At 33.1% G+C, this 21416-nt stretch overlaps 3 protein-coding genes across 5 annotated transcripts; 2 read left to right on the plus strand and 1 right to left on the minus strand.

Annotated features, from left to right (window-relative positions):
* Positions 1-4933: 4933 nt before the first annotated feature.
* LOC123905768 (probable alpha,alpha-trehalose-phosphate synthase [UDP-forming] 7) lies at positions 4934-15043 on the minus strand. The gene is made up of 4 exons (XM_045955489.1): positions 14532-15043; positions 11880-13928; positions 11096-11369; positions 4934-5385 (listed from the first exon to the last, which is right to left on the minus strand). The coding sequence occupies exons 2-4, from the start codon at positions 13880-13882 to the stop codon at positions 5077-5079; spliced, it is 2586 nt and encodes an 861-aa protein (XP_045811445.1). The 5' UTR covers positions 13883-13928; positions 14532-15043; the 3' UTR covers positions 4934-5076.
* LOC123905769 (uncharacterized protein At2g29880-like) lies at positions 5382-10129 on the plus strand. Of its 3 annotated transcripts, none has more exons than XM_045955491.1 (4): positions 5382-8007; positions 8102-8327; positions 8403-9450; positions 9540-10129. In XM_045955491.1, the coding sequence occupies exons 3-4, from the start codon at positions 9097-9099 to the stop codon at positions 10080-10082; spliced, it is 897 nt and encodes a 298-aa protein (XP_045811447.1). In that variant the 5' UTR covers positions 5382-8007; positions 8102-8327; positions 8403-9096; the 3' UTR covers positions 10083-10129. The 3 variants fall into 3 exon arrangements, with proteins under 3 accessions (XP_045811447.1, XP_045811446.1, XP_045811448.1); XM_045955492.1 differs by having other exon boundaries at positions 7395-8007; positions 8102-8124; positions 9119-9450; XM_045955490.1 differs by lacking the exon at positions 8102-8327 and having other exon boundaries at positions 6817-6936; positions 9095-9450.
* Positions 15044-16798: 1755 nt separating the features above from the next.
* On the plus strand, positions 16799-21141 carry LOC123905771 (sm-like protein LSM36B). Its single transcript, XM_045955493.1, has 4 exons — positions 16799-16919; positions 17004-17144; positions 20628-20741; positions 20831-21141. The coding sequence occupies exons 2-4, from the start codon at positions 17033-17035 to the stop codon at positions 20875-20877; spliced, it is 273 nt and encodes a 90-aa protein (XP_045811449.1). The 5' UTR covers positions 16799-16919; positions 17004-17032; the 3' UTR covers positions 20878-21141.
* Positions 21142-21416: the final 275 nt, after the last annotated feature.

Raw genomic sequence — 21416 nt, forward strand, 5'->3', positions numbered from 1 at the left:
CCCGATAACGAATACGAATTTTACAAAATTCACCGTTGGATAGAAATTTTATATCGTATAGATCATCCATATAAATTTTTAAAAAAATTGAAAATCATTTGATGTGTTATTGAGACCTATCAAAATTAACGGTATTTAATAAAATTCAGAAACCGTTAATTTTGATGAGTCTCAATAACATATCAAATGATTTTCAATTTTTTTAAAAGTTTATATAGATGATCTATACGATATAAACTTTCTATCCAACGATAGATTTTATAAAATTTGTATTCGTTATAGAGTTATTGACAACTGGTGCACCGTGCACCACTTGTCTTACTCTTTCACTTTAGCCCAAGCCTTGTATGTAATATGTACAATTAGAATTTGAATTATGGTACAATTATTTATTTATTTTATGATTTATAAAAATGAACAATCACATTACTTCCACTTATTCACTTTAAAAAAATATGAAATTCTATACACTATCTTAATTGACCAGGGAAAAAAAAGTGTGTGGTCGACCTCTGCTGGAACAACTAACAAATTTTAGACCAAAACTTATCTTGTAGTTTAATAAAATACACAAATTTTAATTTTTATCCAGTTTCTTCCATCCTAATTTATCTAAATTTAGAAATTATTTAAAATTCAAAGGCATAATTTTTCATTGTCCAATGGTTTCTACTCAAGTAGGAGGCTTGCATTGTCCATTCCGGGAGTTTCATTGTTGCTCAGATGGTAGGGAAGGGGGTAAGGGTGTGTCCCATATGGTGCCTCATCTTAAGGCACCACACCTTTGCAGTGACGAACGTAGGAGTATATTACGGGAAGCCATTGTGAGTGACTTGGGTTTGTTTATGGCAGTGGAGAAGTCTTTGAAAGCGCTTAAACAATGGTTGTGTGGAAGGTGTATGCATATTCATGCCTTGAGTCGAACATGTCATCATTTCGATGGTTTGGTTCGTGTCACTCTCGGGTCCGAAGAGGTTACGAGTCACATTATAGGTATTCCAAAACCATCTATAAAGAACCCGATGTTCTTGGTGCAAAGGATGGATTGGTTTTGGATGCAAGACTATTAGAAGAAGTCCTCCAAGCGCCTATCTTCACTATGAAGAGTATACCTCATAGTTGTCGCATCGCATTCTCCCAAGCATTGAAAGAAGCTCTTTATAAGGTGGTTGCTGAGCCAAGTTCTGTAAGTGCATGGGTTCAGTTGTTGCTTCTTCCTCGGTAGGGTTGGGAATAGGTCAGGCGGCCTACAGGGGCCTTCGGCCTGGCCTGTATAAGCCTGGTCTGACCTGGTTATTAAAAATGCCAGGTTTAGGCTTTGAAAACGGCATGTTTACATAAATAGGTCAGGCTTAGGCTTCTAAAAAGATCTATGAAGCCTGATAGGCCGGTCTGTTTATAATAATTATTATTTATATCTTATAAAAAAAATATTATTTATATAAATACAAAATATCAGAGAAAAAATTTTTTTTTAACAAAACAGAGAAAATATATTTGTTTTTATATTTCACGCATATAAATTAAAAATAGAAACCTTACCTCCATTCCATCTCTCATTCTCTCGAGCAAGTAGCAACTCATCCTATATTTTGGTTGTTGGCTTGTTGCTAACTACACCTAGCAAACAATTTGTATTATGGCGACTTTGTCGTAATCGTATTTGTTATTTTATTAGTTTTTAATTATTATGTTAATCATATTATTAGCTTTTTCTTAATGTTGTAGAAATTATAAAAATTTAAATGTGAACTTTTTAAGGTCTGTTTAGCCTATTTAAAAAGACTATATAGAGAAGCTTTAATGTAACACATGCTTTTAAATAGGCTACAAGGTCAGGCCAGACTTTTAAAACGCTCAGGCCAGGCAAAAAAAAAATAACATTTGATAGGCCGCAGGCCAGGCTCGGGCCTGAAGAAAAATCGTAGGCCAGGCTCAGGCCTATCAAGGCCTGGTCTGTTCCCAACCCTATTCCTCGGTGCACTTTACAGGTGGTCAAGCCTTAGACTAAGAGTGATCGCAGGTCTGGGAATCAGAAGTCCTTACAATTTCTTAGGTTAACATATTTAATCCCATTTAACCCAACACAATTTCTTGTCCTCTAAACTACCACCCCACAAGAAATTCCTTTGAATCTTTAGTAATCTATTATTTATATGTTTGAGAGTTTCTCTCTCATGATAAAATTCATATGTGGCAGTCTCTCAAAACTCCTCAAAAAATCATCCTACATGTCATTCAATGACGCTTTCACAGCCTACGTGTCATTTAACTAGAACTTTTACATTTTTTGATATAGATTTAAGAGTTTCCTTTAATAATCAATGCTAAATTATAAATATATATAGAAATATTTTTTTCTTATAAATTATTTTGAACAGTATTCAATGTTTAGATTTTTGCTTCGTTTAAAAAATGTTCAACAATATTTTTTTATTCTTAATATTCTAATAGATGACATTATAGTTGCGTCAGAAAAAATACATCTATTATTTATATGTTTGAGAGTTTCTCTCTCATGATAAAATTCATATGTGGCAGTCTCTCAAAACTCCTCAAAAAATCATCCTACATGTCATTCAATGACGCTTTCACAGCCTACGTGTCATTTAACTAGAACTTTTACATTTTTTGATATAGATTTAAGAGTTTCCTTTAATAATCAATGCTAAATTATAAATATATATAGAAATATTTTTTTCTTATAAATTATTTTGAACAGTATTCAATGTTTAGATTTTTGCTTCGTTTAAAAAATGTTCAACAATATTTTTTTATTCTTAATATTCTAATAGATGACATTATAGTTGCGTCAGAAAAAATACATGACATTAATTTTTCTATTTAAAAAGGAAATATTCAATTCAAATAATTCTAATACAAAAATAATTCAATTCAATAAAAAAAAATCGATTCAAATAATTCTAATTCTAATTAAAGGAAAATAATTTTTCCAAAAAAAATAAATTAAAATTAAAATAATTGTACAATTTCAAATAGTTGTCTTCTTTAGATATTAACTAAAAAAATGGTTTTTCCTTTATAAGTTGAGAAAAAAACTTATAATTTGGAATGGTGAAATATATCGTCTAGATAAATTGGTCATTTTTCTAAGAAACTTGGACTAATTTTTAAATGTTTCAAATGTTTAATTTCACTTTTATTCACTTTAGTTGATCAATTTTTGCTTATATTTTGGGACGCAGAAAGTATCTATAATATCATTTCTTAGAGTTTTAAGTATTTATTTATAGTTTTTTATATTTTATTGTCATTTTTTTTAATCATACGTTTACTTATTAAAAAAGAATTGTTGTTCATATTATTTTTTATTGGATTTAAATCATGCTCATAAATGTTTTTTTACTATTATTTATGAATAAATGTTGTACTCTATTTTTTTACTCATTATTTTTTTATTTGTCTAATTTTTCATGTGATATTTAACAAATACACTGATAAAATAATAGAAACTCCTCGAATGACTATACTATAGAATGAATTGGAAAAATGTGGAATTGAGAAATTGATATGCTTAAAAAAAATTATTCTTAAACTTCATACTTATCAAGTAGAGAAAAAGGTGTCATTGTCTGAAATATAAAAGGAATGAAGTAATTGACTTCATAGATTATTTTTCTATTTCATTTTATTATTCTATTAATTATGGTTTACCTTAATGTGGTTTTTCTAATAAAAAAAAATACATAGTGATTTGTACCAAACAAAATATTAAAATACGGGGGTATTGATAAAAAAAAACCTACATGGAGGTATTAAACAAAAAATAACTTACACGGGGTGAGACATACATTTGTAGATTTTATTACATAAAAAATACGATATCAATTGAAAGCAGGGAAAGTAACAATGATTTTATATATATAAAAAAAAAGAATTAAAAGCAATAATATCATGTATTACTTTATTTTTATTCTCCATACATCACTGTAAAATAAACAAATAAAAATAAATAGATACATTTTTTAAAATTTTCATATTAACAAATGAGATATGCTTAAAAAAATTATATAATTTTTTTTTTGTGTCAAGCAAATGACAAACGATTCTACTGTTCATTACTTTTAAATAAATAATATTAAAATTAAAATCGCCCCATTTTGCTTCTCAAATGTGAAATTTTTTCACACGGGGACATGAGATAAAATACTCCTGAAGAAAACAAATGTCTAAAGGAGAGAGATGACGATTAAGAACAAATATATTAACCGTTAGATTAGTTTTTGCATAATGACATTTTTTTTATGAAAATAAAAGAACAAATATATGAACATGTGAGTTGGGAACGGGGAGTGGAGTATCACTCTTCATTATGCCATTTCTCCTTAAAATCTCTAAAATTTGGATCTTTTATCATATTTAAATAAACTATTACATTAAATATAAAATTAATTTTACAAATAATTAAAAAAAATCACAATATTAAAATTTTAATAATTCATATTTTTCATGTGTGAAAAAAAATGATCTATATTTTTCATAGAACATTAACCCGGGCGATAGCACGGGTAAGTTATACTAGTTGCTTTATGATGCATTTAGGAGCCTTGAAAAAGAAAAGTAAAGAGGAATGCATACCGAATTAATTAAAGTAACTCGCCCTCCGTAAGATAATAGACGACTACTCCATAAACTAAGCCTATTGGACATAGCATCAAATTGTATATGATAATTTGGAGTATATTTTTGGTGTTTTCTAAGTTTCATGGGTTGATTATTGTTTATTAAAAAATGTGGAGAGCAAATTAAAGGCAATTAGTATTTAATTTCAAAATCTACGTTTCCATGTCCTATGTTATTTCAAAACTAGAATAAACTATGAAAAGGACAGAAAACAATGACAGAAATTTCCCAAAAGTATATGTAATATGTAACTGAAAAAAGATAAATAAAAAAAAAAACCGCAAGAAAATGAAAAGGAAAATTTTATGCAAACATATTCTGCAAACGCCCCAATTGTCACAAAGAATTTTTACATTTTAATTTAGAAAGGAAAAAAAAGAGTAAGAAAAAAGCATCATCTAAATCAGGAGAAATCTCAGTCACATTTGGATTCTAAGAGGAATCCCTAGATTCTTCTATGCAGGGTGAAGAATCTGATTCTTCAGCCAAAGATTCTAGCATGTTTATTACTTCATACGTATCATCTAGATAATACTTAGCTTTGCTTGGCTTTTGTCCAACCGTGCAAGCAAATACAGAAGCATTGGAAGAAAGAATATTTCTTGAGATTGCACTACTAACTATTTCAAACATGTCCTCATCTGATCTGTCATCACCAACACACAGCACAAAGTCAGCCTGTTTGCCGCTCTCGGTCAATGACGAAAATATCTTCTCTGCAACTAAGCCTTTGCTCACATCCTGTGTAATGCAAATAGTATAAGATGAATTATAATTTTCCCAAATCGTGTGGCACAATTAATAGCATATCAAAATTATAATGTTACCGCCAAAATTATACGGTAAACAACAAACCGCTATTCTGGATAACTCTATTGAATTATTATTCTTATATATGATATAAGAATTCAATGTTGAGTTCCAAGAAACTACTTCAATAGCATCAATTGCATCCAGAGGAACAACATGAAGTTTGCCATTTGTCATTGAAAAACATTAGAGGAAAGAGAAATTCAAAGGAGTTTCGATATGTCAGATATCCAAATACTAGGATAAAATCGGTCAGGTTCTTGGTCCAGTAGATGAAGATTTTCTTATTATATGCCCGTAATGGAACAAGATAGAATTATAAGAATGCATAGTACCATCTTGGGTAAAGTTCGACAACAAATTGCCGACCACTAATTACTTCTATATTTTGAACAAAACGAGAGCATAAAAGTATATAACGCTCCACCAATAAAATTGCATAAAAAGTACCACTGAGCTTTCTACAAAAAAAAAAATGAAAGCAGAAAGGGCATATATAATACAGGGCAGCAAACCACAAAAGTATTAAAAAAAGGGAAATGTTAAGGAGCAATAAATGATGTGAAAATTAATTTCAGTTAAATAAGGGACATATCAAGTGAGAGAAGGTTTTATCTGAGAGATGAGAGGACTGATTTGTAACCGTTAGATTGAAACTTATAAAACTTAGATTTTGGGTATTGATTTAGGAACTTTCAATTAATTTCCCCAACATAGTTCTTAAATTGAGCTGATGAAACAAAGGGCTTTGAGAGCAAGAATTGGAGAAGCTGTAATGGTGAGAGAGAAACACCCGGATCGATCGAGCAGTGTAGGAACTGAGAAAGAGGAGGAAGAGGGATGGTTGTATTGCGGAGAAGATGAACAGTGACAGAGGAAGAAGAAACAACGTGTTACAACCATTTTTCATTCTTTGATCTGAGCCATTGAATTCTTTTTTTCCACATGTCAGCCATCTATAAAATGAACTTATCAAAATGGAAGATAACAAAATGGAGGGGATCTGGACTTCACTTTATAATTACGAGACCAACTATCATTTATTACTCCTTAACATGTGCCCTATATGCACATGTTAACAGCACCCAAAAAAAAATAAGGACCTACTAAGTTTTAGTCTTTTAGGGCCCGTTTGGTGCACAGGATAAGGAGACAGGATATGATAAAATTAACCTATCCTGTTCCTATCCGATGTTTGGTGCACCAATTGGAAAGGATAAATTTAACCTATTACTAATCCTATCCTATTGACTCTTTGTTATTCTAATCCTTATTTTGGGCTGGGTTAGCAACCTGATAGGATTATATTAACCTAGCGCTATTTCACTCTTCGATTCTCACCAGTCGCTTTTTGCTTCTTTTTTTTTCACGCTACTCTCTTCTCCTACTGTTGCCGTTTCTCATCTCTTAGGTATACACCGATAATTATTTTATAGCTAATGAATTGTTTTATAGCCACTGTTGCCGTTTCTCATCTCACAGGTCCTATTATTATCATTGTTTTATATAGCTATGAATTGTTTTTTATTCTCTTTTGTTATCAATCGATTCTGCTTTATATAGCTATGAATAGTACACTGCAGTTTTTTTCCCTATGATTTGCGTTTTTAATGTTGTCTATGAAGAGGAACTTGTTGTTTTTTAGTATCTCTGTATATTCCTTATTGAATAGCACTTCTTGTGCTTTTATGAATCAATGATCAATGATTTTATTACTATGTTATAACTCATCGATTTGGGATTGACAGGTTTTGGTTCTTTGTTGCTGTGCTGTTATTGCATAGTCTTTATATCTACCTAATACTATTGCCTATTATTATGATTATAACCCATCGATTTGCTACATGTGGATATTGCTACTGCCTGTGATTTCTTTACTGCTGTTCTGCTATGTTTTTTTGCTGCTGTTCTGCTACTGCTATGTCTTTGTTTTCTTTGCTACTGCCTGTGTTTTTTTTCTGTTTTGGGATATTGTGTTTGATTGAGAGAAAATATCAAGTTTCAAAACACTTGTTCTGTTTTATAGGTAATATGGATGATTTACAGAGACAACAAAATTTGATGCTATATCAAATTTTGCAGCAATCATTTTTAGAGATGATTGATCTTTGTTTTACAATTTTAATCATAGTGAGTCATTCTTCAATGTGGTTTTATGAAAATAATTGCATTAGACAACAACCGGTTGATAGAGAAGGATTAAGGGGAGAATTTTTAGAGTGTTTGATCAATAGAGATGATGCCGTATGTGTTAATCATCTTCGCATGGATATTAGATCATTTCGTATATTGTGTTGTCTCCTCCGTAATGAAGGTAAATTGAAAGAAGATGGACTAGTATGTATCGAAGAACAAGTGGCTATTTTCTTACACATATTGGCACATCATTCTAAGAACCGCGTAATTAAGTTCCTATTTAAACGATCGGGGGAAACTGTTAGTAGGTATTTTAATTTAGTGTTGAATGGAATCTTAAGATTGCACGAAACACTTCTCAAAGCTCCTGAACCTGTCCCAGAAGATTGTTTGGATGAAAGATGGAAATTGTTTAAGGTACTTTTTGTTATAATATATTTTTAAATTTTATCCATGTTATGTTCTTTCCCATAAAGTATTCAATATCTAACTGGACATTTATTGCTTATAGAATTGTCTCGGGGCACTAGATGGAACACATATCCAAGTTAATGTACCAGCAATTGACAAGCCCCGATATCGTAATAGAAAAGGGGATATATCTACCAACGTCTTGGGTGTATGTTCTAGGGATATGCAATTTATTTATGTGATGCCTGGATGGGAAGGATCAGCATAAGACTCGAGGGTATTGCGGGATGCTATTTCTAGGACGAATGGTTTACATGTTCCAACAGGTTAGAATAATTATATTGATTAAAAAATTTAATAGTGAGAAAGAATATTTATTTGACAAGTTTATTTTATTATAGGTTACTACTATCTTGTGGATGCTGGGTATACAAATAGTGAAGGATTTCTTGCTCCATATAGAGGGTGTCGTTATCATCGGAGTGAATGGAGACATGGCTACACACCTTCGAATAAGAAAGAACTGTTTAACATGAAACACTCCATGGCAAGAAATGTGATAGAAAGAACTTTTGGATTACTAAAAATGCGTTGGGCTATACTTAGGACTCGCTCTTTCTACCCAATAAAAATTCAAATTCGCATTATAAATGCTTGTTGTCTGCTACACAATTTCATTAGAAGAGAAATGCCAACAGACCCAATGGAAGAACAATTACGCATGAATATGGAAGCACAATTACATAATGAAGATATTGCACACGCTGCTCCTATAAATACGATTGAGGGAAGTGATGCATGGTCTACTTGGAGAGAAGACTTAGCAACAGAATCATGGAATGAATGGCTTGCTAGACACATGAATTGATTATTTTATTATTAGTTTATTTATTTAAGATTTCAACAAGGAGTTAGACTACTTTTTATTCTGTTAATGCATATTTTTTTGTGACTTGGTTGTTCCCACTTTTTTCGGTTTGAAATGGTTGATTTATTCTAGTATTGTTTGTTTATTTTTTTGTTTTGAAATTGTCTATTTTTTTTGGTATGATTTGTTCCCATTTTTGTTATTTATAATTTAATTATACACTAGGAATGGAATCTGAGATCAACATGCAACAAAACAACAAACGAAAGAGAGATCGTAGACCATGGTCTGACTTGGAGGTTGAAGCCTTTCTTGATATACTCATTGAAGCTGCGAACAACGGTCAAAGATGTGATAATGGACAGTTCAAAGCGCACACTTTAAGAACGGCTGAGACAAAATTGGAAGAAAAGTTTCCTGGGTGTGGAATTAAGGTAAAGCCACATATTGAATCTACTATGAAGAGGCTAAGGACAACTTATGCAATAGTTTATGATATGTTAAATCAAAGTGGATTTGGTTGGGATGAAGAGAAAAAGATTATTAAGGTGGATGATGAAGTGTGGAATGAGTATGTCAAGGTTAGTCTTTGTTAATATTTATATTTTTCTATTTTTTTTGTTTGCTTCTTATGATTACTTGACAATATATATTTATTATTCTTGTGTAGAGTCATCCAAATGCCAAAGATCATAGGTATGCTCCAATTCCACTCTTTGACAAACTTGCTCATGCGTTTGGAAAAGATCGTGCTACTGGTAAAGGTGCTGCACCCCCTGCTGATAATGTTGAAGAGATTGATAAAGAAGATGAAGAACAAGGTAATGACGAGGAGAATGAAATAGGAATGACTCAGTCACCTTCTATTAATCAATCTAAAAGAAAGGCTGACATCATGGAAATTCAATTTGGGAAAAGAAACAAAGGAGCAAGTATAATTGCTCAGAGTATATCTGAGTTAGGAAAGAGTTTCGGATCTATAATTGAAAAAAGCTCAAAAAATATGTGTGAAGCTGCAAATCGTCTAGGATTTGGTAAAGATTTGGTTGATGATTCAAGAAACCTTATGGCTGAGTTGGAGAAAATGGAGATAACGGAACAAGAGCGTTTTATTGCTGCCGACAAAATATTATCTGTGCCACATCGTTTGCACATATTTATGGGTTGTCATGATGCAACTCGTCTTGCATTTGTTAAGTCTTTGATAGGATAGTTTAAGTATGGTTTGATAAAAATATTTGACAATATATTGTTGCTTTACCGTTGTTTTGTTGCTTCGTTGATTTCTTGCTAATGTGTGTTTGACAATGACAATTTTAATTTGATACAATTTCAATTTCTGCAAATTTTTTTTAATTTATTTTATGTTAATTAAAAATATATTTTTTAATAAAAAATGTATTTGTTTTACGAGAATAATTTTTTCATTTAATCATATCACATCAATATCAAGTCTTCACCAAACACAGGATATGATAAAATAATGATATCATCTTTATTATCCTGTGTGCACCAAACACATGATAGGATATGTGCTTATCCTGTCACTATCCTATCCTATTCTTATCCAGCTTCTTATCCTATCCTATCGCTATCCTATCCTGCGCACCAAACGAGCCGTTATAGACAACATGTTAACATGTTAGATTTTATTTTCTGTATTAATTACGGAAATGCCAACTTGCTTTCACTTAGTTTCCTGTTTTTGAAGTCATTTTACAGGAAATAGTTGTGTGGTTTTCATTATTTACTGCAAAATAATTTGTACATAAGAAAAAAGCGAAAACAGAGTGCCATTTAACAGAAAACTTCTGAAACCAATTAGACCCTAGGGGCCTTTTTGGTTTCTGCTCCTAATCTTTTTTTCCCCATTTTATGTTATCACATGCTTTCATTTTGTTTTCTGATTTCAAAGTCTAGGATAGGAATTTTGTCAAAAAGAAAAAAGTTTAGGATAGGAAGTAGTGAAAAAATTGTGCAAAAAAAACTTTGACAATGAAAAAAGAAAATGAAAACAAGGTAATTTTTTTATAATTAAAATTGAAAACAGAAAATGGAAAGCCAACATGCCCACTATATTGCTATCTAAGCTCTTTTTTAGACTGTGACCGATTAGAAATCTAAACTCAAGAATGCATTTTTGAAAGGATATTTTCATATTACCAACAGTAAAATGAAAAGCCGCATTATTTTTATAGAAAATTTATTTAGAGAAATTATATATACCTGAGGCTTCACTTCAACAATAAACTGGCCACTCTTTGCAGAAACAGGCTCATTGGCCAAAACGCTTTCTAGATGATCTAACATTTCCTTAGCCTGAGAAGATCCAAAACCAAGGTCTGCATCCCTGTATTGCCAGACCAAAGCACTTTCCTTTCGTTCGATGCTGGAACCATCAGTTGCCTCTGTATATAGATTCATTACAGGTTCAGCAATCTGCATCCATCCAAAATCGGAGCAGTTACCACAAATTTCCCATTCACCATCCTTAGACCACCTGAAAAAATGCTCAAAATTGTTTTAAAAAATGCCAAATTATGAAAAGCAGAGAACACAGGACAACATAGCTCAAGTAAGTGAAAATTTAGGAAATTATGTTAGCAAAGTGTAAATTTAGCTTCAATCAATGCGCATCCATATGTAGAGGATGCCATCAAAAACATTTTCAACATAAAATATAGTACCATTGAACAAGAACTTCTCCCTGGCATGAGACAATGCTTATGTTCTCAACACCGGTTTAAACTACAGTGCAAGATGACTTTCTAACGCAATTTACAAAACTAGAGACAAACGAACTTCAAATTATGGTAAACAACCGTACACTACCAAATCGGACTTGAAAACAAAATAAACAGATGATATGTCGGAGAGAAAGTGTGTGTTTATTTTATATATATATATATATATATATATATATATATATATATATATATATATATATATATATATATATATATATATATAGAGAGAGAGAGAGAGAGAGAGAGAGAGAGGCAGAACAGACCTCAAAAAGTATCCATGTTCTGCAGCAATTCCAAGTTTTTTGCAGGGAGTAAACCAGTCACTTAAGCTATCCCTACCCCGTCCACTAACAATGAAAACTGTATTTTTGGGGTCTAAAGAGAGAGTTTCCAAAATAGAGATGACCTCGTTGCTTGGACTTTTATTAATGGAGTTTTGTGGCATCACAGTACCATCATAGTCCAACAAAATGGCCCTACTCTTTGACCTCTTGTAAGCTGAAACCATAGCATCAATTGAGAGCTTTTTAAAGTTAGGATCAAGTGCCACAACTCTGAAACCAAAGCTAAGACCTATTCCCCAACATCTTTTCCTAAGAAGGTCTGTGCAAGCCCTCTCCATGTCTTGCAAAAAACTACGTGACCAGTAAGCCACATCATGAGTGCTGACATACCGATAATGCTTTTCATGCCGCAGCTGCTTCTCATCATCACCCATTGAAATGGCTTCATTCATTGCCTCTGCAGTTGATTCAACATTCCATGGATTGATACGGATTGCCCCACTGAGTGATGGAGAACACCCGATAAATTCTGATATGACAAGCATGCTCTTCTTTGGGTTATTCACATTGGAACTTGATTCGGAACCAGATATTCCCTGTCTACAAACTATATATTCATAAGGAGTTAGGTTCATCCCATCCCTTACAGCTGTGACAATAACACACTCAGCAAGGCTGTAAAAGGCAACTTTTTCAGTAATTGGAACCGACCTATCAATAAAAACAATAGGTTCATAACCAGGTCGTCCATACACTCTGTTGATCCTTCTGCAGCTTTCTTCTATTTCAGTATGTATTTCATCTACATGTATCCCTCTACCTCTAGCAGGATTAACTATCTGGACTAAAACAGCCCTTCCTTGCCATTTGGGGTGTTGTTTGAGCATCTGCTCCATAGCCAAAATCTTCAAATTTATGCCTTTAAAAATGTCCATATCATCAATACCAAGCAAAATGGTTTTTCCTTCAAATTGCTGTTTGAGCTCCCTTACCTTACACTCTTCATCCGCCATTCTCATAACAGATTCAATCCGACCCAGCTGAATCCCAACAGGCATGATCTTGATACTGATAGTCCTCCCATAATATTCCAATCCTAGATAGCCCCTCTTTGACTGATACTCTAGACCCAACATACGACTGCAACAGGAAAGGAAATGACGAGCATAGTCAAAAGTATGGAATCCAATGATATCAGAATTGAGTAAAGCTTTCATTATCTCTTCCCTGACAGGAAGAGTCCGATATATCTCTGATGATGGAAAGGGGCTATGCAAGAAAAATCCCATTTTAACCCTGTTAAAACGCCTTCTTAGAAAAGTTGGCAGCACCATTAAATGGTAATCGTGAACCCAAATATAATCATCCTCCGGGTTTATTATTTCTACTACCTTTTGAAAGAAGAGCTTGTTTGCCAGAACATAGGCTTCCCACAATGTGCGATCAAAACGGTGGCTTTTATCAGTCGAAAACGGTAACTTGTAATGAAAAAGTGGCCATAATTGTCTTTTGCAAAAGCCATCATAAAATTTTGATAAAGTTTCAGGAGGCAGAAAAGTAGGAACACATTTGAATTTATCCAATAAATACTGTGATACATCATCTTGTTCAGCGGGATCAACATCAATGCGTAGTGACCCAACATAAAGAACCTCCATCTCTTCCGGAAATCCATCCTTAAGCTGTAAGAGCAAGGAATCCTCGTTCCAACTAAAACTCCACCCTTTGTTGTCATCTCTTCTCTTTGCTTTCAAAGGAAGCTGATTTGCTACAATGATAATTCGATCAGTAGAAATAGTTGACGGATTATCAGAAGACACACTTACTGCCTGATCATCATCCAGCTCGGAAACAATCCCTGGGACACTCATAACCCTCGGCATCCGCCTTCGTTCTTTAAACTCCCTCCCCGATCCCGACCCCATTGCCGGAAAATTCCCAGAAGCCAAATCTAAAAGGTTTGTATACGATCTGGACATCATCTTTGCGTCCTTCTAGAAACACAATTTTCCACGAAATTTGTTCACTCTACAAAATTGACAAAACACAAAACCAAATGCAAAGCCATTAATCATCGACAGGACAAAAGAAAACCATAATACTCACAACCAACAAAACACACACACACACACACACACACTCACAGAGAGAGAGAGAGAGAGAGAGAGAGAGATACATTATCATACATCAACACATAAAACAGTATCAATGAATCTGATAATAAAAAACAAACTAGTTTCCTGCTTTGTCCCTTCTGTAGACAAACGATCAACAGTTTACCCTAATGCAGATACATCAGACACACACACACACACACACACATGGTAATTTTCTAAGAAAAGTTTGAATCTTACACACTAAAAACACAAAAGCCCCAAATGCTATTATACCCCCCTAAAACAGGTTACATCACAATGAGTATAGGAACAAATAACACGCTTCATAAAAAGACATAACAGAATTTAAACACCAACGTTTCTCGCTACAATAAGATCGATAACGATAAAAAAACAAATTAAGTTAAGCAAAATAAAAATACACCTTATTTGGTAAACCCGATACCAAAAAAATAAAAAAAATAAAAAAAGACACAGAAAATTGAATTAAGAAATTGAAGAATTGAAAACGAACCTTGTGTTATTGGTAATAGTAGCTAGCAGATTGTAGCTGAATTAATAAGAAAATAAGCCAAAAAAAGGAAAAACTAGGGTTTTCTTATTTACACAACAAGATCTCCCCTTTCTCTTTCTGTATCTCGTTCTTTCTCTTCTCACAAAAATAATACAGTAATAATGAAATTGAATTATGAATTAGAAAAAAGCGTTATTGATTGAAAAATATAATAAAAGTGAAGATTCACGGAATTAATATAATATTGACATGTTGATTGTATTAATTAATAATAATATTAGTAAGAACGGAAAAAATATATTTGAAAAGATTTAAAATTGAATTGAATAAAAATTCTCTAGCTCTCTCTCTCTGTTTGTTTTAAGCACAAGTTAATCGTGAACTCTTTCTTATCTACTACTGTTTGGTTTGGTACGGTGACACGCAATTACGTCACGGACCAATGAGAAGACAATAACGTAATAATAATGATTGGTGTGTTTTGGGGTGACCAATAGGGTTGACGGTGACGGAAGAAGGTGGGTGAGTATATCGGAACTTTTTAATGAGGAATTGGATAAGGTTTTGCAGCCGAGTGAGCCGACCCAAATGCCAGCTGGCAACACCCGGCGAGAAGTTTGACCACGCGCTATGCACGTGCTTAGAAAGGAACGCGTTGATTGATAGTAATAGTACGTTGGTGCGTCACTTAGCTGTACCCACCACACCACCATGAAGGTGTATGTTTGGAAGGGCAAAAAGGGTTTTTTATTTTTTTTTATAAGCAAAAAGACCAAAAAGGGTAATCGCTTAGGAGGCATTCTTACATAGGCACAAAACATTTAGGCACAGAGAAAAAAGTAAAAAAAACTAGATAAGACAAACAACGTATGATATGATTGATGATCTTGCACTACACCCTACATCTACAAACAATAACATTATCCATTTAGCTGCGTATAAAAAAAATAAATAAATTGATGGATACCAAATATATAATAAATGTGTCAACGTGAGTTTATTTTAGTTGATAGGGACATCATATATATTATTTGAGAGTCAAGATTCGAATATCGGACACTCTACTCTTATTCACATTTAACACATAACACATACATACACACAAAACACATACATTTTTCTTTCTCAAACTTCAAAATCATATCTATCAAGATTGATTCATTTGTTTTGCAGAAATGATATATAAACACAATTTTTAGACACAAATCAGATAAACATACACCTTTTTTATTTTTTAAATAATATAATTCACTTTATAGATTTGCGTGAACACTTATTCCCTATTGTATTAAAACGGTGTCAACAAAATTTGTGTTTAAATAACACAGCTCTTTGTTTTGAAAGATGAGAATTAATATTAAAAGAGTTACCATTCAAATCTTGTTTGACGTCTGATGTGACTATTATCACATTATTTTTTTTTACTTGACGGGGTGCATAACTAACAATATTCCTTTTTACATTCTCAAATTCAAACAAACGAGGTTGTCACCATCTCCCCCAATTCTTGGACCGCCTACTGATCACTTCATTGCCCACAAGCGTCAATTTCTTTCTTTGTGACTACCTCGCTGGTGCTACAACTTCTACATATCCTTCAACTAATTCTTCTTCGATTACCTCATAAATTCCCAACATCCAACAGTTAACAACCTCCTAGGATTGGTTCCCGAACAACAATGGTTTCTCTCTCCCTTGCCGAACCAAAATAACATCCTTAACTTGTTGCACATCATCCAACAATCCAATATTTTCAAAAGAATACACTCTTTATTCACAAGTCCTTGCTATTTGTTGGATACATTTGCCCTATTCATTTGTGTCTTTTTTTTTTAAGTGAATAAATGTCAATATAGATATTGGTCAAAATATCTCAATTATTTTTCCAATAATAAAATTTAGTTGATAGTCTTTATAAATAATCTGAGTTTATTTTTCATTTAAAAATTAAAATAAAATTTAGTTTTTTTTTTTTTTGTTATAAAAAAAGGGCAAAGCCCAATTAAAGTTTATATTTTTATGAAAAATGAAAAAGAAAATTGAGTTTATTTTTTGGCAAATGGTGTATTAACTTGTTTTCTTTTTCCCCTAACTTTTTTTTCGAGTTTAATTGATATGCACCGACAATGTAAAATAATTTTAGACGATCATTTAATAAACGATCATCATTTTGCCATATCATATTAAGAAAATGGGGTGAAGTGAGGTGATGTGATGGAAAATATGATTGATATTAATTGATAGTCTAAAATTATTTTACACAGGTGCATATGAATTAAATCTTTTTGTTCATATTTTAGGCGCTACTCACTCAGTGTTCCTTCCAACTCCAATCGAAACCCGTCGTATCTGTTGTGCCTCTTCCCTTCTGGATTCTCTACCTGCCAGGTACCATCTCTTCTTCTCATTTCGTTTTCTTTCTTCTATAATAACTTGCACGTCGTAATTTTGTTTTCCCTTTGTTTCTTGAAGCTTTTTTAGGGTTTAGATTGTAAACAAAGATGAGTGGAACAGAGAAAAGTTCAGGAACCACAAAAACCCCAGCTGATTTCCTCAAATCCATTCGTGGTAGGCCTGTTGTTGTCAAGCTCAACTCCGGTGTCGATTATCGAGGTCAGTCAGATTCATCTCTTTTCTACTACCTCTTTTTTTTTTCTTTTTCGTTTTTATGGATTTTAATTACATTCTTAGGTTAGGTCACTTTTTTTGTTTGATTCTTTTCATTTAGAAACCATATATTCTTTTTCAGATAATTAGTTTACATTATTTGAAGATGAGTGGTGGTAGAAACTAAATTAACTTAGAAATTTATCATTTTGATTTTAATATGAATGATTTGAGGATTTGTCAATTCAAGTGGTTCAAGTAGTATTTATGAGTATGTTGCGCTATTTACTTTAAACAAAAGGCTATAATGTTCTCTTTAATGGAAAGAGATGTAACTATATTAGTTTTTCTTATTTCAATCGTTTCAAATTCGATCAAATGGAATATAACACGATATTATCCTTTTTACTTTCTCTGTTGAATTTGGAGTTATGAGATGGAAATCGTCTTTTTTCCCTTCCAGAACTGTCTAGAAATAGTTGAAGATACAATGTTTACAATATATTTTAAAAACTCCCTTTGTCAGAGCAGTTGAAACGAATTGAGAATCAAAGTGAGAAAAGTTAGAAAAACAGTTGATAAGAGGCGCATAGTAAAAAAGGAGTAGACTAGGAGAAGTAAACACGGCAGAGAGGGTTATCACCTCTAACTATTTACTTATCATGTAGTTAATGGTTACAAGCAGTGTTGTCGATGTTGGATAGTGGTTCATGGCAACGAGCCAAAAATTCGAGATAAACATATAGTGGATGGTCCTAGGATGTTAATAGCGGCGCTATAGCGTGCTATAGCGCTATAGCGTAGCGTTTTACCACCTCTCTGCTATGCTATAAGGCTGCTTTCCGCTATTTAGAGAAGCGGAAATAGCGGCCGCTATTTGCAGGAAAATAGCGTTTTGGTAGCGGTGGCGTAGCGGTTTGGTAGCGCTATTTGACCGCTTTAGCATTTTGGAGGGGAAAAAATTGATGAAAATCCTTATTTTGAAAATAAATCATAAGTGAGCGGTTTGGTAGCGCAATGGCACCATCTTCTAGAACTGCTGATAACAGAGGCTTCATTAAGCCTACTGGTGACAACCTTGATATAGGTTGCAAGTGGAATTCTTATAAAGACAGCAGCAAGAAAACAATTATTTGTGATTTTTGTTTTCACCCTTCCAATGGAGGAATAACAAGAGCAAAGAAGCATCAGTTGGGGATATCGGGAGAAATAAAATCATGGAATGTTATTAGTCTTTATTTAGAACCTATTTTGATGGTAAATGACAATATTTAGTATAATTATTAAGTAAGAAAGTCCTTTTAATTTTGGGTATTTTTCTATTTTATTTATGTTGTTGGAATTTATGTTTAATTTGTACATGACCGCTATATCACTATAGCGCTACCCGCTATACCGCAATAGCATTTTTGAGGGTCGGCGCTACACGCCGCTATCCGAGATTAACAACATAGGGATGGTCTAAAAACTAGGTTAAAAACAGAAGAAAATAAACAAAACACCAATTAAAAACCAAATTAAGTTTAAACAGAGCAAATAAATAAATATACATAAAGAAAAAAAAAAAAAAGAAACATAATATTTATCCGAATAAGAAAAATAGAAAACAGAGAGGGTGGTGCCATGATTGTTGCTCACACTCAGTTGGGTGGATGTCGCACACAGTAGAAGTAGAGAACCATGTAGAGAGAGAAATGCATAGAGAAGAGGGTATTGGGACTGTGTCGGGTCACACGACCCAAACCAATAAATTTTTTTTACAAAAAAGGGGTAAACTGGTAAGGTAACCATTTTTTAGGGTTTATTAGAATTTTACCCCATTTTTGGGCCTGGCGTTGGGTCACATGACCGAAACCAAGTTTTTTACAAAAAGAATCTGCCTTTTACACCACGCCACCATGTCCGTTACATTTGTGGCAGCTGTCATAACCCTGCAATGCAAAAAACGGCACTCCACCGCTTTTCTATGGCGTTCTGTTGAAATCCCACCACCGCAATCCACCATAGTGCCGCCATGACCGATATTCAACACACCGGTTAAGAGTAGCAGTTGAGATAGGAGGGAAAGGGGAGATAATAGTAGAGGAAACAAAAAGTTAGGTTTGATTGGGGAGAGCATTAGGGTCTTTCGAATACCTTGCAGGATGACTAATATCACTTCATCTTCTAATTCTATTGATCTCCTATACCAGAGCAGTAGCTCTGGAACAATGTGGTGTTTGTATTTTTTTTGGACCAAAGTGAGGATTGTTTTTTGATTGTTCATTAAGTTGCCTCTGTTACTAGTTTGGTTCTATCCCATTGTTGGTGTAGGTTGGTGCGTATGTCCATCTGTATTTGTTATGTTATGCTTCTATGCAGTGGCGGATCCAGGACCTTGGTCTGCAAAAGTTTAGACTTCAATTATTAATTATAAGCATATCTACAAATGGCGTGGAAGATGAGATGAGAGATGCTAGGGTTAGATCAAAGTGTGTAATAAATTATGAGAGTACTTTTAGATTTTGGGTGTGTTGGGCACATATATAGTCACCTGATCCGCAATTCGTTGATATGTAGTACGGATTCAGGTATACGGAATACACCTCTTAAAATACTGGATACATAGTATATATGGTCGGTACGTTATTTGGAAATCTGGTATTCTAATCAATTAAGCCATCAATTATTTTTTATCGAATCTAGTTAAAAACCGTAAACATGTTAAAAAAGTAAATATCATAAATAAAAAATTAACCTCAGAAAACATTTTTAGGACAGTGGTTTTCTCTTCTAGTTCTAGGACAATGATTTTTTTGGAAGATCTCCGCGAAGGATGGTGAACACCGTGAAAACTCAAGTCATCCATAAAACGATTTAACTGTGTAATTTAAATGCATTTCAATCCATAGATAAAGGTTGAACCGTAAGGCACATAATTTTCCAAAGTGATTGAAGCTTTTAGCTATTGGTAAGTGGTTTGGGGTCATAAGATTTTAAATAATGAGTAAATAGTGTAGTTTGTGGATGGTGTTTAAAAAATTTAAATTAAACAAGTAGAACACTTATGAAAAAGAAAAAGTAACAAAGCCAACAACTACATAATGGATAATAGTATCTGGTAAAAGGAAGAAAAAAAAATAATGGCTAAGGATGTCTCCACATTTTGACTATAGTTAAGTTCTTTCATCCTATCCTATTAAAATAATAGTCCCACATCGGTTATGTTGTTAACAATAGAGAGGGCGATGCATTTATAAAAGAGTAGTTCACTTTCAATGCATCAGGAAGCAAATGCGCAGGTTCTACGGACTGACTCGCCCAATTACTTGGGTCTGAGGTGCAAAATTTAAGTTTCAGGGTGGTCAAAATGTAAAAATATAAAAATTTTGGTGTATTTTTATAAAGTTCAGGGTGTGCAAGTGCACCCTCTGAACAAACACTGGATCCGCCCCTGCTTCTATGCAGGTATAGATAAACTAGGCTGAATCTTTCTGGTTAATCTTGCAGGTATCCTAGCTTGTCTAGATGGCTATATGAATATTGCAATGGAACAAACAGAGGAGTATGTTAACGGACAACTGAAGAACAAGTATGGTGATGCATTCATTCGAGGAAATAATGGTACTACTAGTGTTTGAAATCAAATATTCTTGATTGTTTATTGATATTTGATTGCAGGAATAATTGAAAATTTATTTTCTTTAATGCAGTTCTATACATCAGTACCTCAAAGAGGACTCTAGCAGAAGGGGCATAAAATTACCGAAATCTAAATTTATGTTGGTTTGAATTTTGTAAAACAGTTGTAACTTTTTGTATTATGCTGACTGCCTGTATGTAGCAGCCGTTACCTATTTGTCTGAAGTTTTTCTTACTTCATAGTTTGTCATGGTAATTGAGTTGCTATGCTTATATATTAAGGCAAAACTGCACAGCCAGTTTGTAACTTACTCTTGGCAGAATATTTTAGTTTAGTGTGGAATTTTAAAATAGTAATATTAAATGTTATCATTTCAATGTAGTTTTTTTTAATCTTTATAATGATAAGACAATGGAGAACTCTAATTTTGAGTGCTTAACTGGGTCCCACGTTGACACATCACACATTTATTATTTATTTTTTAATAATAGTACCTAATAGGTATGGAAAATTCTAGGATGAAGTCACAAAAGTCACTTCTTAGAAGAAGTTGTCATTGTGGTCAATTAATCAAACAGCTGAATTGGTCAACTGCCACATAGGATTATATGGTACAGAAGGCTTACCATACATCTCCTTATCAATTGTCCTTGCAA

This window comes from Trifolium pratense, linkage group LG2, assembly GCF_020283565.1.
Source record: "Trifolium pratense cultivar HEN17-A07 linkage group LG2, ARS_RC_1.1, whole genome shotgun sequence".
NCBI classification, from domain to species: domain Eukaryota; kingdom Viridiplantae; phylum Streptophyta; class Magnoliopsida; order Fabales; family Fabaceae; genus Trifolium; species Trifolium pratense.

Excerpts from the sequence above, each read along its gene's own strand:
- LOC123905769 (XM_045955490.1), top strand. The coding sequence starts at position 6,894 with ATGAATTGTTTTATAGCCACTGTTGCCGTTTCTCATCTCACAG. Across the intron at positions 6,937-9,094 it reads TGCCGTTTCTCATCTCACAG|GAATGGAATCTGAGATCAAC; the intron begins GTCCTATTATTA and ends ATTATACACTAG. Across the intron at positions 9,451-9,539 it reads TGTGGAATGAGTATGTCAAG|AGTCATCCAAATGCCAAAGA; the intron begins GTTAGTCTTTGT and ends ATTCTTGTGTAG.
- LOC123905768 (XM_045955489.1), bottom strand. The coding sequence starts at position 13,882 with ATGATGTCCAGATCGTATACAAACCTTTTAGATTTGGCTTCTGGGAAT. Across the intron at positions 11,370-11,879 it reads GAACATGGATACTTTTTGAG|GTGGTCTAAGGATGGTGAAT; the intron begins GTCTGTTCTGCC and ends GCATTTTTTCAG. Across the intron at positions 5,386-11,095 it reads TTGTTGAAGTGAAGCCTCAG|GATGTGAGCAAAGGCTTAGT; the intron begins GTATATATAATT and ends TGCATTACACAG.
- LOC123905771 (XM_045955493.1), top strand. The coding sequence starts at position 17,033 with ATGAGTGGAACAGAGAAAAGTTCAGGAACCACAAAAACCCCAGCTGAT. Across the intron at positions 17,145-20,627 it reads CTCCGGTGTCGATTATCGAG|GTATCCTAGCTTGTCTAGAT; the intron begins GTCAGTCAGATT and ends TTAATCTTGCAG. Across the intron at positions 20,742-20,830 it reads ATTCATTCGAGGAAATAATG|TTCTATACATCAGTACCTCA; the intron begins GTACTACTAGTG and ends TCTTTAATGCAG.